Genomic DNA, 14,803 nt, shown 5'->3' on the forward strand with positions numbered 1-14,803 from the left:
TCCCCCATTGCAGCTGGGTGACCAGCCTCAGGAAGGGGGTTGGAGCATCCTTTATGCTGAAGGGCCTGGCTGGGAATTGGTAGGACCACGAAGGGGTAAAATGGTCTTGTAACTTTCACATCCTTTGGTGGCACTAGCTGTTAGTCAGCCAGGCTCAGATGCTTTGAGCCAAGGTACTGTCCACTCTAGGCACAGAATTTTCCGGGGGTGGTGTGGGGCCCCCAGAAGGGCAGATGTTTTAGCTCCCTAGATTAAGGATTCACACATGGAATTAGGGTTAAATTGTTCACCAGGTTTAGGGCCAGATATTTATGCCCCCCCACACCCCTGCATGGTGTAACTGGTAGGAACATTCTGGGAAGGGTTCAGTGTCCCAGAGAAGCAGACAGGGAGCATGGTAGACTCAGTGGGGAATATTTCACCCTAACTGACTGCAGGGGAGTGGGCGTGTGGCCCTTCCTATCCTCTATGGCTGTGAGTTCTGCTTCTCAGGTGTGTGCTAATGTAGTAGGTTTGGAGTTGGTAGAGTGTGATGTGTCCAACGCGTCTGCAAACAGCCAATGTGACTCAAGCTGACATTGTAGGGAGGCACCGGAGGCTTCTCTAGAAGTGAAAACACTTGGCATCCAGAGAGAGGCAATGAAATGCGTCTGTGTATGTAAGAAGTTGCCTTCTCTGCCTGGGGGGAAAGGTGTTTGATAGCATCCACAGCATCTTAGTACATGCTACAGGAGAGGTGGAATCAGACTCTGCATTTAGAGCTGGCTGGAATTCAAGTTTTCTGTCCCCTGGGAAATTCTCAGACTTCCAAATCTCTGGTTTTGTCCTGAGCTGGGATGATAAATGGATGGCAGGACTCTTGTGACACAAAGTACTGGGAGAATTTCATTTTGATCTTTTGTTTCAAGAGGGCCGTGTTTCACATGTTACCTAGAATAGTGACCATTCTGACAGATTATTTCCTCCAGAATGTTTGGCTAACTCGAGACATCCCCCCAAAATGTTTTGACTTTCTCAGATCAGCTCTTCCAGTGGGAAATTTCCCACCAGCTCTCTAGGCAACCTTGACAATCAGGCAGCACTGGGTTCAAGGAAGCCAAAACAGACCGTGGTAGCAGCTACTTCTGTACCCAGGAGAGGCAGGCTGCAATCCAGCATCAGCCTGTTGAGCATTGGGTCTTGGGGGTGTGAAACAGAGCGACTCTGTGGCAAAGATAATTCATGGGGTGTAGCCTGGATATCCACCCAGCCCCAGGGAGGAGGGCTGGTTGCTGTGTCCTTGCTCATAGAGTTGATGACTTAAAGCGCCAAATCCACACCCTTCCTAGGGTGGATGAAGTGTAGTCCTAGCCTGCTGTTTATCTGTCTCTCTCCTAAGCTAGGCTGAACCATGCGGCTTCTCCAGGGCTTTGTCTTGTAGCTCTAGCAGCATGTTCGTAACTGGAGTACTTACGATGTCTTGCTTGGGTGGGGGCTGGGAACCTGGGCAACTGAATGGGCTATTCCGAAATGCTGGGGTCTCGGCTGACGGTTCTGTGTTTCATGAATGGTAACCCCTTGGAACTGAGTCAAGGGGTGCCTTCTTGGGAAAGGAACTCTGGAGGGAAACAGTCTCCTACAAGCCAGCTGTTGCTGAACAGTCTTAGTGCTGGGAGAAATGGGATGGAGCTGAGCAAAGGGAATAGGGGGGGTTGCCCTTTAGGGTACATCTCCCTCCAGTGAGCTCAGATCAAATTCTGGGAGCAAAGCAAGCCCTGTTGCTGCGGCCCGTCAGAGTGAGGCAGAACAAAGCAGGTGGACGTAGAGCGCAGGCTGCCAGAGTGAAAGCTCATGCTAGTGCTTTTTGCCCTTCGCCAGTGCTGTCAAGGTGCTCTGGTCCCTACTGATGAATTAGCCGCTGCCTCAAATGCCCAGTGCTCCTTGGCACACCCTGCCCCCAGAGAGACAAAGGAGGGGAGTGTGTGTGTGTGTGTATTGCAGCCCTGGCGGTGCTGGATTGCCTCCTTGCTCTAATTTTAGTGGGTTGTGGTAGTTACACGGGCTCTGGGCTTAGGCCTCAACCCCCTCCCAGCAACACTGCCAGGTCCTGGCTTAGCTAGAGCTAGGGGTGTGCCAGTCACCAGAAGAGCGGCTTCCAGCAGCTAAAAGCTAGTGCCCCACTCTCCCTTCCCTGCTCTGTTAATTCAGCAAAAGGATCATCTCCTCCCTGCCACTCGCAGCCTGGTCCTAGGCTCTGCTCAGCTCTGGCCTTTCTCCCAGCTGGTGCAATGTTTGCCTGGGGCATGATCCAGCTAGCCCTTCCTACTCCCTGGGAGCAGCCAGTCCCTCCATGTGCTGGGACCCCTGCTGGCCAGTGCTCCAAGAACCAGCCCTTGCCTGGGTGAATTCAGGTCAGGGTATGCTGTACAGTCAGTGCCTCACCCTGTGTCATGATCCCACAGCAGCCTGCAAGCCTTGCCTGCTGGGGAGGGTGGGGATGGCTCATGGCATAGGGCAATCCCACAGAAGTCTTCCATGGCCTAGGGCCAGCTCCTGCTCTCCCAGGGCACGTAGGCTGAGCAGACTTCTCTGGTGGCAACTCTCAGGGCAGCATATTGGGCTGGACTAACCAGCCTAGGAGCTGTCAAATGAGATAATTTGTGCCTGGCCTGAGCGCTTCCTCTTTTCCTCCTGCTGATTCAAGTGACACAGAGAGAGGGAACTCCCATGGGGAAGTCACCTACTCCAGGCCCTCAATCACAGGGGGGCTAGCCCCTTAAATGAAGCAGGTCCAACTTCCATGCAGACTAAACAGGAGGAAGTGGCACCTGACCAGTACTATAACGAGGGAGAAGGGGAGACCAAGGAGAGCTTGAAGAGAACCTAGGAAATGTCTCTACCGTGAGGAAAAAGGGCATGCAAGCCCCTTTGCATGAAGCTAAGGCCGCAGGACAGGAATAAACCGTACTGAGCTGTGAGGATCAGCGTGAGCCCTTCAGCAAGATAGCGCTGGGGAGGGCAGAGGCGTGGACTTAAATTAACAGTGAGCCCCAAGAGCAGGGGCAATGGCTGTCTTCCAGGAGGTGCAATGCCTGAAGGACCTGGCATAATAGGTTGGGCCTGAGAAATAAATAAAATCTCAGCAAAGGAGCACTTAGGAAGCATAAAATGGCTGCATGGGGCAGGCCAGTCCTTACCTTGGCCACCAGGATGTGTGCCAAGCTGGGACCAGTTACCTACACCCTGCCAAGTCAGGACTGGCCCTATGGACTCCTCTGAAGGGACTGGGCTCAGCTATCATAGGGAGGTGGCCACCCCAGGCCCCTGGATCTCATGGGGAAGCTGAGACAGGGTCTTGTTCGGCTTCTCCTCAATTTCATCCCAGAGCTTCCCACTCACAGCCCCTGCACCCCTCCTGCCCCCTCAGCAGAGTTGTTGCCTTGAGATTTCCTGGCTGGAGCAGAGCGAGGAGACCCTGCTGGGAGGAGGTTAGAACAGGGAGGGAGGAATCGCTCTCTCCAGTACTACCCCACCCCAAGAGCTGCAGAGGGGAGACCCCAGCTAGAGAGCAGGAAGAGCTGACAAGCCCACTCATTGAACAGGCTGGAGGGCACCAGCGGTCCCAGGCCATGCCAGGGGCTGGTGCTGCACTTACAGCAAAGTAGCTGTTGGAGCATGTGGATGTGGCCTTTAACTGAGATTCAACTGACCGACTTTTCCCATGCGCTTTCTAGCACCAGCTTCTTGTGAACAAGGGCCCTGTGCACACTGGGCCAGAGCTTGCCACAGCTCAGCTATTGCTCCCTGGCCCAAGGCAGGTGGGTGCAGCCCCACAGCCAATGGTTTCCCTGGTCCCACGGGAAGCTCTGCTGCTCCCATCAATGGCTGCCCTGGCGAGACAGGCACACAGAGGCACACGGGAGAGGAGGCATGGGCCAGGGCTGAAACTTCAGAGTTAGTTCCAGTGCTGCAGTGACTCACCGTGTAACCTTCAGCGCTGGATGCCTCAGTTTCCCCTTCTGTGCAATAAGAACTTGTACTCTACCTGACCCCTTCCCAGGGGTGGGGAGATTCATTCACCACCAGGTGGAACGGGGTGCTTGGAGATCCTTGGGGGGGGGGGGTGTAAAGGGAGAGGGATACAGCCAGCACGACCTGTACTCTCCCTGCTTAGCTGATGCAGTTTATTCCTGTGTCCAAGGGGATCATCCACTCCTGGAGGAGTTCAGCCCCCATCAGCAGGAGGTGCCATTCAGAACCGGAGGAAGGGCTGCTTTTAGAACCAGGAGTCAGCTCACTCCCCAAGTCAGAAACGCCCCGGGGGGGAGAGGGGGAGAGGGAGCTGTGCTGTGAGAGTGAGGTGGGCAGGCACAACTGCACAGAAAGGACTAGGCCATCACCTCTGCGGCCATGCTCTTTTTTATTACAGCCATCGCATGCCCAGAACCCAGGGTGAATTGGGGGGTTAATCCCAACATGGGGACAGGTGGCCTGCTGCCCAATGAGCAGCGGGCACAGGGATGACCCTGCCAGCCCTCCCATCCATGCCGACGAGGTCCTGCTCTGGATAGACCCAGTAGGACTGAGTCACCTCCTGCCTGGGACTCCCGTTAACATCACTTCTGCTTGTCTTGCTTACAGAGGATCTGGAAGTCAGTGCAGACAGGCCCCAGGGACACGGGGAGGTGGCAGAGTCACCCACTGTGGCTCTGTAACCCTTCCAGCACGGCGCGCAGAATGGCTGCAGCCGCCACGGCCCCAGGGTCCGGCAGCTCCAGGCAGGCCGAGCTGATGTAACTGGCCCTGCCAGCGCCTGCTTCCATGTTCTTGGTGGATTCAGCCGCAGCCTCTGCGCTCTGCCAAGAGACCCCCGGGAGGGAACAGGGCATGGGTGGGAGTGTCCCTGACCCAGCCTCTGCGCCAAAGGGATACGGGGGAATGCACCCGGGCCGGGCATGCAGGCAGGAGCTGAGGGGGATGGGCTTCCCTCCACAACTCTGCTGATGCCCCTCAAGTCTGACCCAGACGCCCCCTGCTATCTCAGCTCTGTCCCCCCTTCCTGCCCAGCTGTGCTGATGTCCTTCAATCCTAACTCATAGGTACCCTGCTGTCCCAACCCTGCCTCCCCATGGCCAGCTCGGCCAATGCCCCTCACCCCTGCTTTTGCAAACCACACCACAGGAATTTTCCTGCCCAGACGTTGCTGGGGCCTGTGATTTATGTCTCCATCAAAGACAGCCCCTCCAGCGGCGTGGCACAGCATCCTCTAGCCTCACGCTGGACTTCGGCTCAGTTCTCGCTCAGAACCAGCCAACTCCCCTTCCTGCAGCTTTCTCTCGAGATGCCCAAGCGCTAGCCTGCCCCAAATCCGCACATGAGACCGACAGGGTCACAGCCCCTCATCCAACTCCCCTCATGTGGCTTTGGAATCCGCCCACTGGCACACACAGCTGCAGGTTCCGCCCCCTTCACTAGCTCCTCCCCATCCCACCAGAGGGGCGGAGCCTGGCAGGAAGCAAGCTCTCCTACCTGGACTGCCTTGGCCAGTACCGGCAGCAGGTCAGCGCCAGGGGCCTGCAGGGCCCGCAGCTCCTCGGCAGCAGCGTAGAGCGAATCCAGCTGCCCAAGACAAGTAGGAGGACAGGTGTGGGCGGGGCCCTTGGGAGACGGGGCATGTGGCTGGGGTGGGGGGTTACTGAGCTCCGGGGCTCAGTGGGGTGCAGTGCCTGCCTGAGCCAGCAGGAGGCAGTGGCAGATGGGGAATGCCCCTGTGTCAGCACTGAATGGCCTCCTCTGTCCTCAGTGTGGCCTGGAGATGGGAGCAGGCCCAAGAGGGTCCCCAGTGGGAGGGGCAGGGCCAGAGCTCTGCCTGGTCCCAGTCATGCCATGTGCCCAGGGCAGCTGCTTGTCACTCACCATGGTCCTGTCCCCGGGCGCGGCTCCTCCATACCTGGCACAGAAAAGCAAAGGGATCAGTAGCCATGGACCCACCGTGGAGAGGTCAAGGGCCGCAGGTGGGGGCGGGATGCCCCATCAAGGGGAGATGCCCATTGTCTTTCCTACTCAGGCTCCCCCACACTCCCGGCAGGGCCAAGCGCTGCTGAAATTTCCCCCCGGATCCACGTGACCCTCCCGCCCGTCTTGGAGGCTCTACTCACCGCTGCATGGCTTCGATGCCAGCCTCCATGGCAGCAGCCCAGGCCGCGGGGTCGCTGCAGCTCTGCAGAGGCTGCGCGGCCGCTGTCAGGAACAGCCCGTACAGCTACAAGGGAAATGCCAGGCTGCTCAGTAGCCGCGCCACCCTGATTCGGGGTGATGGCACCAAGATGCCAGGGCTCCTACTCCCGCTGGGGTGATGAAATGCTCCCTCCCTCCTCACTGGGGCTATGAGACACACCCCACAGGATCCATATACCATTCCCAATCTCCCTGCAGGGCTCATATCTTCCCACTAGGGCCATAACATGCCCTGCCCCCCCCAGTCAAGGGGGGGGGAAGGGCAGGGATCAGCTTAGTGGGGGCAAACCTCCCCAAGTCCCCATCCACGGCACTCACCGCCCCCGAGGATCCCCCCATCTTCTCCAGCAGCAGCCTGGCCAGGGTGGAGAGCAGCTGGGATGGCTGGGCAGGCAGGGGCGTCGAGTTCAACCACTCCTGTATGGCTGCAGACACATGGCATCATGGGTGAGAGGCGATGGGGTTGGGCTCGAGGGTTGGCTCCCTCCGACCAGCCCCACCCCAGGGAGGGCGAGGGCTTCGGGGTGTCAAGGGGCACCAAGCAGAGCTCACAGGGTGCTCCTGGGGTGCAGGAAGGATCCTGGGATCCATAATTCTTAGGGGAGCCAGCCCAGGACCCCTGCTTTATGGAGGGCTTGGGGGAGCCAGATTGGGACCCCAATGCCTTATAGGGACTGGAGCCAGCATGGGACCCTGTGCCCCGAGGGGAGGGGAGCCAGCCCAGGAGCCCCATGACCCTAGGGGGGTACCAGAGGGAGGAGAGGGGATCCCCATGCCCCACAGATGTCAGCGGGATAATGGAGTTGGTTCCTGGAAGTGACCTTAGCCTTGGAAGCAGGCCACGTGCTTTGAGTGGGTGCATAACAGGCAGTGCCAGGGTGAGCAGCACCCATCTCCCCACACAGGGTGCCCGAGCCCCGGGGTGTCTGAGCCCCCCCAGGGCCTGGTTCCCCTGGCTGTGGGCACTGAGGGGGGGCTGTGCTGATATGTGGCCAAGAAGTGGATGGAGCCTCTTCTCCCAGAGAGGGCCGGACTGGTCCTTCCCGGCTGGGACTGGATCAGAAGTGACCACCCCGCCGACTCGTCTGCCCTCCCACAGAGGGTTGCTGGGTCCTGGCACTGACCCCTGGCAGCCCGGGCGTGGGTGCTGCCGCAGTCACCATCCCCCGCCGCGCGGTCCAGCTCGTTGAGCTCCTCCTGCAGGCCCAGCAGAGTGCTGCACACCCGCTCCAGAACCAGACGCACACGCGGGGAGGCCGGCGCTGAGGGAGGGAGGGAGGCAGGCAGGGGGCTGGTTAGATAGGGTGGTGTGCAGGGCTAATCCTGCCACACACAGCTGTGCCCCTCGCACACTCACTGCTTGGGCACTAGCTCCTGTGACACGTGCACACCCACACCTGCGTGTCCCACTCAGCCTCACCCGTTGTCCCCTCCCATCGCAGGCCAGTGCCCTCTGACTCAGCATCGCACAGCACACTACAGATGCACAGCTCCTCATTCCCCCCCAGCCAGGCAGAAGGAACCAGCAGCACCCTGTTCTACAAAGGGGGAAACTGAGGTATGGGGAGAAGTGAATGGCCTACGATCGGAGTGTCAGCAGCTCAGATCGGAACAGCAGCCGCCGCCACCTCCCTCCCCGCTCTAACCACTAGAGACCGCTCCCCTCACAGAGCGGAAGAAAAAACCCAGGCCAGTCTTTCCTCAGCCCCAAGCACCCTCCCTGTAGCAGGAATCCCAGTGCTGCTTGGCCCCCTGCCCATCTCAGTGCTGTGCCCACTCCCTTTGCCCGATAGCAGGGCCTCGGCTCCAGCCCCCAGAACCCTGTCCGGTCAGGGCCAAGAGCAGGGGCCTCTCCATACCTCCGGCTGGGACTGGCTCCTCTGTCTTGGGTCCCTCCTCAGGCGCTGCCAGCACTCTGCTCCGGCCCGTCACGGGCACTCGGGCCACGTTGGGCCAGGCCACAGCTGTGGTCTCAGCATCTGGGGGCAGCAAGACGGCAGGGTCAGGCTGAGAACCTCAGCCCTCTCGTAGGGCCTGGCTCCCAGGCGGCAGGCAGGGAGGGCTGAGGGATTAGCACAGGGCTGGCCAGAGAACACAGGGCCCTCTCTGCCTGTGGCTGATCACAGTCCACCCACCGCTGGACCCAGACCAGGCTCATGGCCCTGCCCCAGGACATGCCACCACTGTAGGCACTCAGGCCAAGGACATGGGGAGCTGGGCATCAGCTATCTTGCCCAGATGTGTCAGAATGGGGACCCCTGCTGCCAGCCCCTGGCACCCCAAGGACACAGCTTCTTCCCCACATCCTCTGAGGGCTTCCTCGCAAGGGGAAAGATGGACCCTTTGCCCTTCATCAGCCCATTTCATCCCCAGCCCCTGTCTAACCCCCACCCTTCCACCTCAATGCTGGGGGAAAATAGATGCCCTAGGGCCTCACCGATCAGTCCCAAGAGCTCGTCATCCACCAGCAGGAGGGTGAGGGAGACACCGGCCATTTCCAGTGCCGTCATGAAGGCGCCGACCAGGGTTCGGGCGACGCGAACACCTCGGTCCTCTGTGGCAAGAACGAGAGGAGACCGTGAGGAGCGGGACAGGAACCAGAGCTCGAGGGTACAGGGGGGGACCTGGTGAGGGGATTGGAGATGGAGGGGTTGGAGCAGGGAGTGAGGGAAGGAAGCAGTCCCCCAAAAGCGGGGTGGCAAGAGGGTGGGGGGAACCGTGCAGGGAGATCAGGGGGGGGGGAGTGGAAGCTGAAGGGCCAAATCCCAGGCAAAGAGAGGCCTGGGGTGCAGTGCTCAGAGGTCATAGGGCACACACCTGGGGGGGGCATGATACTCACAGCCCAGACACAGCCTCTACCTGTGGGTAGGAGGAACAGAAACCCCACTGCCTCCCCTCTCATCTGAGCTCCTCGCCCTGCACTGTCCTGTCCCTGTCCCCACCCCACCACACCAGTTCTGGGCCGGGCACTCACCCAGGCAGCGTACGGCCGCACCGGCCACCACGCCCAGCTCCAGGAAGGACAGACCGCCCAGATTGTTCACCACCAGCACCGCAGAGGCCCCTGGAAGGCAGAGGAGAGCGCGTGAAAGCCCTGCCCTGCCCGGAGGGGAGCCAGGTCAGGGGCGGGCGGGCATCACTCACCAGGCTCCAAGGCCACGCGGGAGGCATTGGAAGGGCTGCTCATGTGATCGAGCATCGTCTTGACGATTTCGTCGGCTGGCGCCATCTGCGGGGAGAGGAGGACATAGGTGAGAGCGGGGCAGCCGCGGACTCAAGGGCAGGGGAGGGGGGAGCCAACCTACCTTCATCCTGCGCACGCCTGCCTCACCGTGAATCCCTGCGGAGACAGGAGGGGTCACCAAGGCCTCCCACTGCCCCCTACCCCTTCTGCCAGCACCTGATCCCAAACCTGAGATGGGGCCTGGGCCACAGGCACCCACAACAGTGACCAATGGGAGCCGCCTGGCCCGGTCAGTACCCAGGGCCCTAACCAGTGGATTCTTAGGTAGCACAGGCTAGGAATCTCAGCCCCATAGGCACATGGGCCCTAGAGGTGATGGATACCTGGACCTCCTTCGGAACCCAGCACCCAGTCCCCACCCCCAGAGAGAGAGTCGTGGGCCGAAGGGAGACAAAGGCAGAGGGATGTGTGCCAGACACAGACACGTGCAAGGTGACAGACGGGCGCAGAGGCAGTTCCTCACCCAGGCCCAGCTCCAGCTCGTCCTGAGCCAGCTGAAAGGTAGGTCCAGAGCCAGGGACGCTGCATGGGGACAGGCTCACGCCCAAGGTACCTGCGTAGGGAGGGAATGAAAGGGTTAACTTCACCTTCCTCGGTGACAGGAGCGGGACCAGGACAGGCACAGGGATACTGGGCCAGAGGGATCTCTCTGTGTTGTCAGGGAGAATGCCGGTCTCCAGGCTGTCAGCTCCGAGCCCCTCTAGGGCAGGGCGGGGCTGTGCAGGGGCAGGTCTAGAACACCACAGGGGCACCATCCAGGTTGGGACTCGAGAGACGTCCCTAGGGGGAGCCCCCCTCCTGCTGTGGGGCCACACATCCCGCCCAGATCCCCTCCGGCAGCTCCCGGGCACTATGGAGGGAGGCAGTGCCCACCCCACGAGTCCTTACACGCTCACCCATGGCTCCTGCAGCAGCGGTCACCCTGCGGATAATCTCCTCCAGGCTTGCGCCTGCCTCTGACAGCGCCCCAGCCACCTGCCAGGAGAAAGGCTGCGTCAGTGCCAGGCAGGGTGCCGCTCCTCCCCATCGCCGGCCCTGAGCCCATGGGGCAGAGCCACAATAGGGAGCAAGGTGTCTGATTAGCGTGTGCGCTGCTGTAGCGCCCACGGGCTTCCACGTTGGACCAGGCCCACTATGCTAGGCACTGCACACAGCGCAAAGAGATGGTGCTGCCCCTAGAGAGCTTCCAATCCACGGACGAGATGAGGTGGATTCAAAAAGACAAGGCCTTGTGGCTACGGCACTGGGCTGGGACCCAGGACACCTGGGTTCAATATCTGCCTCCGCCACAGACTGCCTATGAGAATCGCTTCAACGCTCTGGGCCCCAGGTCCCATTCGCAACAGAGGGATAATGACACTTCTTTGGCCTGACTTGGCCCCTGCCCTGAAGCGTGTGTGATGGAAATAGACGTCTCTCGCGGCGCATCTGGGCAGCACCTGGCACAATGGGGCGCTGCTCTTGGTGGCCTCTACTTGCTATGAGATGCACGTAAGTAACGGCAGTAGTGACTGCCTAGGGTATTTCACCAAGCCAATAAGCACACAGAGAACCATCCCCTGCGTCTTAGAGCAATAAACTCACTGCAGACAGCTCTGCGACTGGTTTCAAACCCTCCCCGGTGGGTGGGCAGAGTCTGCAACCCAAACATCTCAGCTTCCTGCTGGCCCCAAAGCCGCTGTGGGCCACTGATGCACACGGGAAAGTGGCCAGGCTGACTGTCCTGGGAGAGCAGAAATGGGGTTACAACCCCACCGGCTCAAGGGGGGCAGACACACAGGCCTGCGTATCTGACTGATAACGTGACTGTGTCTTTTAACCCTGGGGTGCGAGGCTCCATCCCAGCTGGCAGAGTCTCTGGCACAGTAACCGGGGCCCCGGATGTGGACAGCTAATTCCCCTGGACAGGAGTTGCTGATCAATCCCCTTCTGGGTATCCAGGAGATTCGACCCCAGCAAGCACAACCACACCTGAGGCTGCTGGGAAAGTAATTGAAGGCTGCATGTTATTTTGATTTGCAGTGGGTCCTGCGCAGTGAGTGGCCACTGGGGACGGATCGGCTCTCAGGATTTACGAGCACCGTGCTGCACAGCTCCTGGAACAGTGAGCGGACACCGGGGGGGGGAGGGGGCCTGCCCAATTCCGCTCACCTTGTGTATCAGCACCGTGCCGCACAGCCCTCTTCTCCCCGCCTTCTTCTGCGTGGTGAAAGCACTGTCATCACCAATCACTACCATCCCCACATTGGCTCCCTCTGCCCGTGCCTGTTCCAGCGCCAGCCCGAAGTTCAGCCGGTCCCCAGTGTAGTTCTTCACGATCAGCAGGGTCCCGGCTGCGGAAGACAGAGGGAGGTGAGGTGTTCCAGCTGCTCCCCATCACCCTTGTGAGGAGGGACTTCCGCCCGGCACTGCGCTGCCGTACCTGAGCCAGCCTGTGTCACTGCCCGGATCGCTGCCAGTATGCTGCCCACTGCAGGAGAGGTGAAGACAGCGCCAGCCACCACTCCGGTGAGCATCCCCTTTCCAATGTACCCTGGGAAGGCGAGGGAAAGAGAGTGTGTCCTGTTAGGGGCCCCAGTGGGACAGCCTCACTCTCAGCGTGCACTGCTTCCACTCGGACCTCGCTGCTTCCCATCCAGTCTTCAACACTGGGATGCTCCATTAGTGCCAGCCCTGGTGGGCCCCCTTGTGATAAGGCCTTGCCATCCACAGCCAAAGGGCTGCCGTTGTACCTCCACTCCGCATTAGTGACTCACCATGCTGGGTACGGGGCTGGTAACCTGGCCTCAGGCAGGGCCCACCCCCACCTCCCCAGCCTGGCCCAGCTCCCCGCTCCTCACACTGCGTACCTGCATGTGCCGGCTCGTGACCCGACCCCCCTCCAGACAGCAGCGCCACCCGTCCCCGAACATTCTCTAGGTCAGATCGCAGTGCCACCCGGTGCCCTTGCAGGAGCTGGATGGCCGGGTTACAGGCCACCAGCCCAGCCAGCGCATCGTCCGCACAGTCGGGCACCGAGTTCACCAGCTTCTTAGATACCTGCAAGGCAGGGAGAGAAGGGAGTCATGGAGCTCCTGACAGCACGGCCGCTGGGAAGGGGATGGCATGGGTGGGTACTACTTGGGTGGCTAGGGGTAGCTGAATTACTGGAGACAGAGATGCTTTGGATATACAATTGCAAGGGCTCAACAACACTGCTCTGTTGTTGGCTGGCTCCAGGTTGGGGCGGGGTGGTGGGGAGCCAGGGAGAAGGAATGGCATATGAGGCTGTTGGGTTCCATCCAGCCCCAGGGCAGAGGGACAAGCTGACTCAGGGGGCTGGGAAATGGGACACAGGGCCTTTCCCCTGCAGGACACAGTGAGTTCCTTGTTATGGGGGAGGCAGAGGCATGGTTCCCCACAAGCCCCTATTACAGCATTCCTAGCTCCACACCTCCGTCTCTTATTGCCCTAGGTGGACACTCCCCTCCTCATGCAAGTCTGGCTCTTCCTGATAGATCCTAATCCTGCTCTCTGGGGGGACTGGCCCCCACCCAGCCAGCCTCTGCTCATAAAGCCCCACAGGGACATGCAACTGGGATATGGCTGCGCTGCTGCCCACCAGGGACCAAATTCCGAGGTCTTGGGAGGCATTTACTCAGGAAAATCTCCCAGTGACCCAGAGGCCTCAGGAATAAGGCCTGGGACTGGAAACAAGTCCAGTGCAGTCAGTACAACAGTCAGCCTGGGATCCCAATCCCAGCAGGGCCATTAGCCAAACCGGGTGCCAGGACTCCTCACGTTGCTGGAGGGGCACACAGCCAAGTCAGTCCATGCAGGGCAGAGGATTTGCTGCCCTGTTGCAATGCGAATGAGGCCCCAGCTACAGCCTCCACCCTGACACCAGATGCGCCACCGAGCTCCCACCCTGTCCCCCAAAACTTCATTCCAGCCTGGGACTCACCTGCATGGGGGCAGGATGGAGGCACCCTTGTCAGCAGAGCAGATCCCGGCAAGGAGAGGGGGCCAGATTCCCCCTGGCAGAGCCACCCCTGCCCACCTGGGGTAGGAGAGAGAGGGAGTCAGACAGGGGATGTAGCTGTGGAGGAGGGGGTTGTCAGTCTCACTCTGGCTGGCCAGCGAAGGAGTGGGATGCTGGACAGCAGCGGTTCCCAACCTTTTTGGCTTGAGGGCCACATATATCATTTATATAACCCTGAAGGGCCACCAGTCTCTGCTAGCAGGGCCCCCCCAGCAGCCAGATGGAAGTTCAGCGAGGAGGCTGCCTTCTCACTGATCTCCCATCCCTTTGGCTGCAGCACGGAAACCGCATGCACCCTATAGCCCAGTGTGCTCCACCTGGGTCCCTAGGCAGTGGCTCCCTTCTGCAGCCAGGGGGATAGGAGATCAGTGCTCCCCTCCCTCTGGCTCCAGCAGGGACCCCAGCACCTAGGGACTCAGGCAGGGCATTTTGCTGTGCTCCCTGCTACCAGCCAGGGGGAGGGGAGCACTGATCTCCTGTCCCCTTGGCTGCAGCAAGGAGCCTGCACCCATCTTGTAGCTCCATGGCAACACGCTCTACCTGGGTCCTTAGGCAGCGACGTCCTTCTGCAGCCAGCGGGAGAAGAGCGGCAGGCCACCCTGAAAGCCCCCAGGGGCCACTTTTGGCAGGCCACAGGTGGGGGGAACCACTGCTGGACAGGATGGCGGAGCAGCCCTCTGGGGCTGAGAACAGCCTGAATCCTGCTTCTGGGGCCACGGACTTCGACCGAAGTCCAAACTCCGCCTGGCGCCACGAAGGGCACGTGGCAGAGAGGCTGGGAAGGGGCGCTCCGCCCACCCGGTCCAGCGCTCCCGCCAGGCGTCCCCCGCCTGCCATGCCCCCCACTCAAAGGGCCAAGCCTGGCACGTGGTGTCACACCCAGCCGGAGTAGGGGAGGGCACAGCAAGCCCGCGGGCAGGGCAGGGCAGGGCAGGGCAAGGCCGGGCCGGCAGGGATCCAGGCAGAGGCAGCAGGGGCAGGCGAGAAGTCAGGTCAGGGCGGTGGGGAAACTGAGGCAGGCGGAGCAATGCAGCGGGGGCCGGGCACGGATGGGGCAGGGAGCCACCCACAGTCACGCAGCTACGGGGCAAGGAGCGGGGCCCGGGGCCACCCGCAGGGGACGGGGGTGTGTCTCTGCAGCAGCGCCCCCTGCGCGCGCTCGCTCACTCACCCGCCCGGCCGCCGACTCTGTCAGTCTCCGACTCCTCCTAGCGGCGCGGGCCAGAGGAGCCTCGCCTTCGATCCATCCATCCAGGCCCCGCCTCCTCTCTCTAGTCCCTGAGCGCGCGCCCGGCCCGCCGCCCCGCGCGCGCACGTACGTG

At 60.7% G+C, this 14,803-nt stretch overlaps 1 protein-coding gene across 2 annotated transcripts; it reads right to left on the bottom strand.

Annotated features, from left to right (window-relative positions):
- Positions 1-2,862: 2,862 nt before the first annotated feature.
- Positions 2,863-14,745, bottom strand: TKFC (triokinase and FMN cyclase). Of its 2 annotated transcripts, none has more exons than XM_067541515.1 (18): positions 14,653-14,745; positions 13,404-13,499; positions 12,310-12,499; positions 11,883-11,993; positions 11,612-11,793; positions 10,357-10,435; positions 9,924-10,013; positions 9,522-9,556; positions 9,361-9,445; positions 9,191-9,280; positions 8,654-8,770; positions 8,076-8,195; positions 7,341-7,478; positions 6,535-6,641; positions 6,138-6,241; positions 5,896-5,929; positions 5,509-5,598; positions 2,863-4,835 (listed from the first exon to the last, which is right to left on the bottom strand). In XM_067541515.1, exons 2-18 carry the CDS (start codon positions 13,407-13,409, stop codon positions 4,674-4,676), a joined length of 1,740 nt encoding a protein of 579 aa, XP_067397616.1. In that variant the 5' UTR covers positions 13,410-13,499; positions 14,653-14,745; the 3' UTR covers positions 2,863-4,673. The 2 variants fall into 2 exon arrangements, with proteins under 2 accessions (XP_067397616.1, XP_067397615.1); XM_067541514.1 differs by lacking the exon at positions 14,653-14,745 and adding an exon at positions 14,022-14,316.
- Between the last annotated feature and the right edge of the window lie 58 nt (positions 14,746-14,803).

The sequence above is a fragment of the Emydura macquarii genome, unplaced genomic scaffold (assembly GCF_026122565.2).
Source record: "Emydura macquarii macquarii isolate MOO-44397 ecotype Brisbane River unplaced genomic scaffold, CSIRO-AGI_Emac_v2 contig_670, whole genome shotgun sequence".
NCBI lineage: Eukaryota > Metazoa > Chordata > Testudines > Chelidae > Emydura > Emydura macquarii.

Excerpts from the sequence above, each read along its gene's own strand:
- TKFC (XM_067541515.1), bottom strand. Across the intron at positions 10,014-10,356 it reads CGCTGCTGCAGGAGCCATGG|GTACCTTGGGCGTGAGCCTG; the intron begins GTGAGCGTGTAA and ends CTCCCTACGCAG. Across the intron at positions 9,281-9,360 it reads CCGCGTGGCCTTGGAGCCTG|GGGCCTCTGCGGTGCTGGTG; the intron begins GTGAGTGATGCC and ends TCTGCCTTCCAG.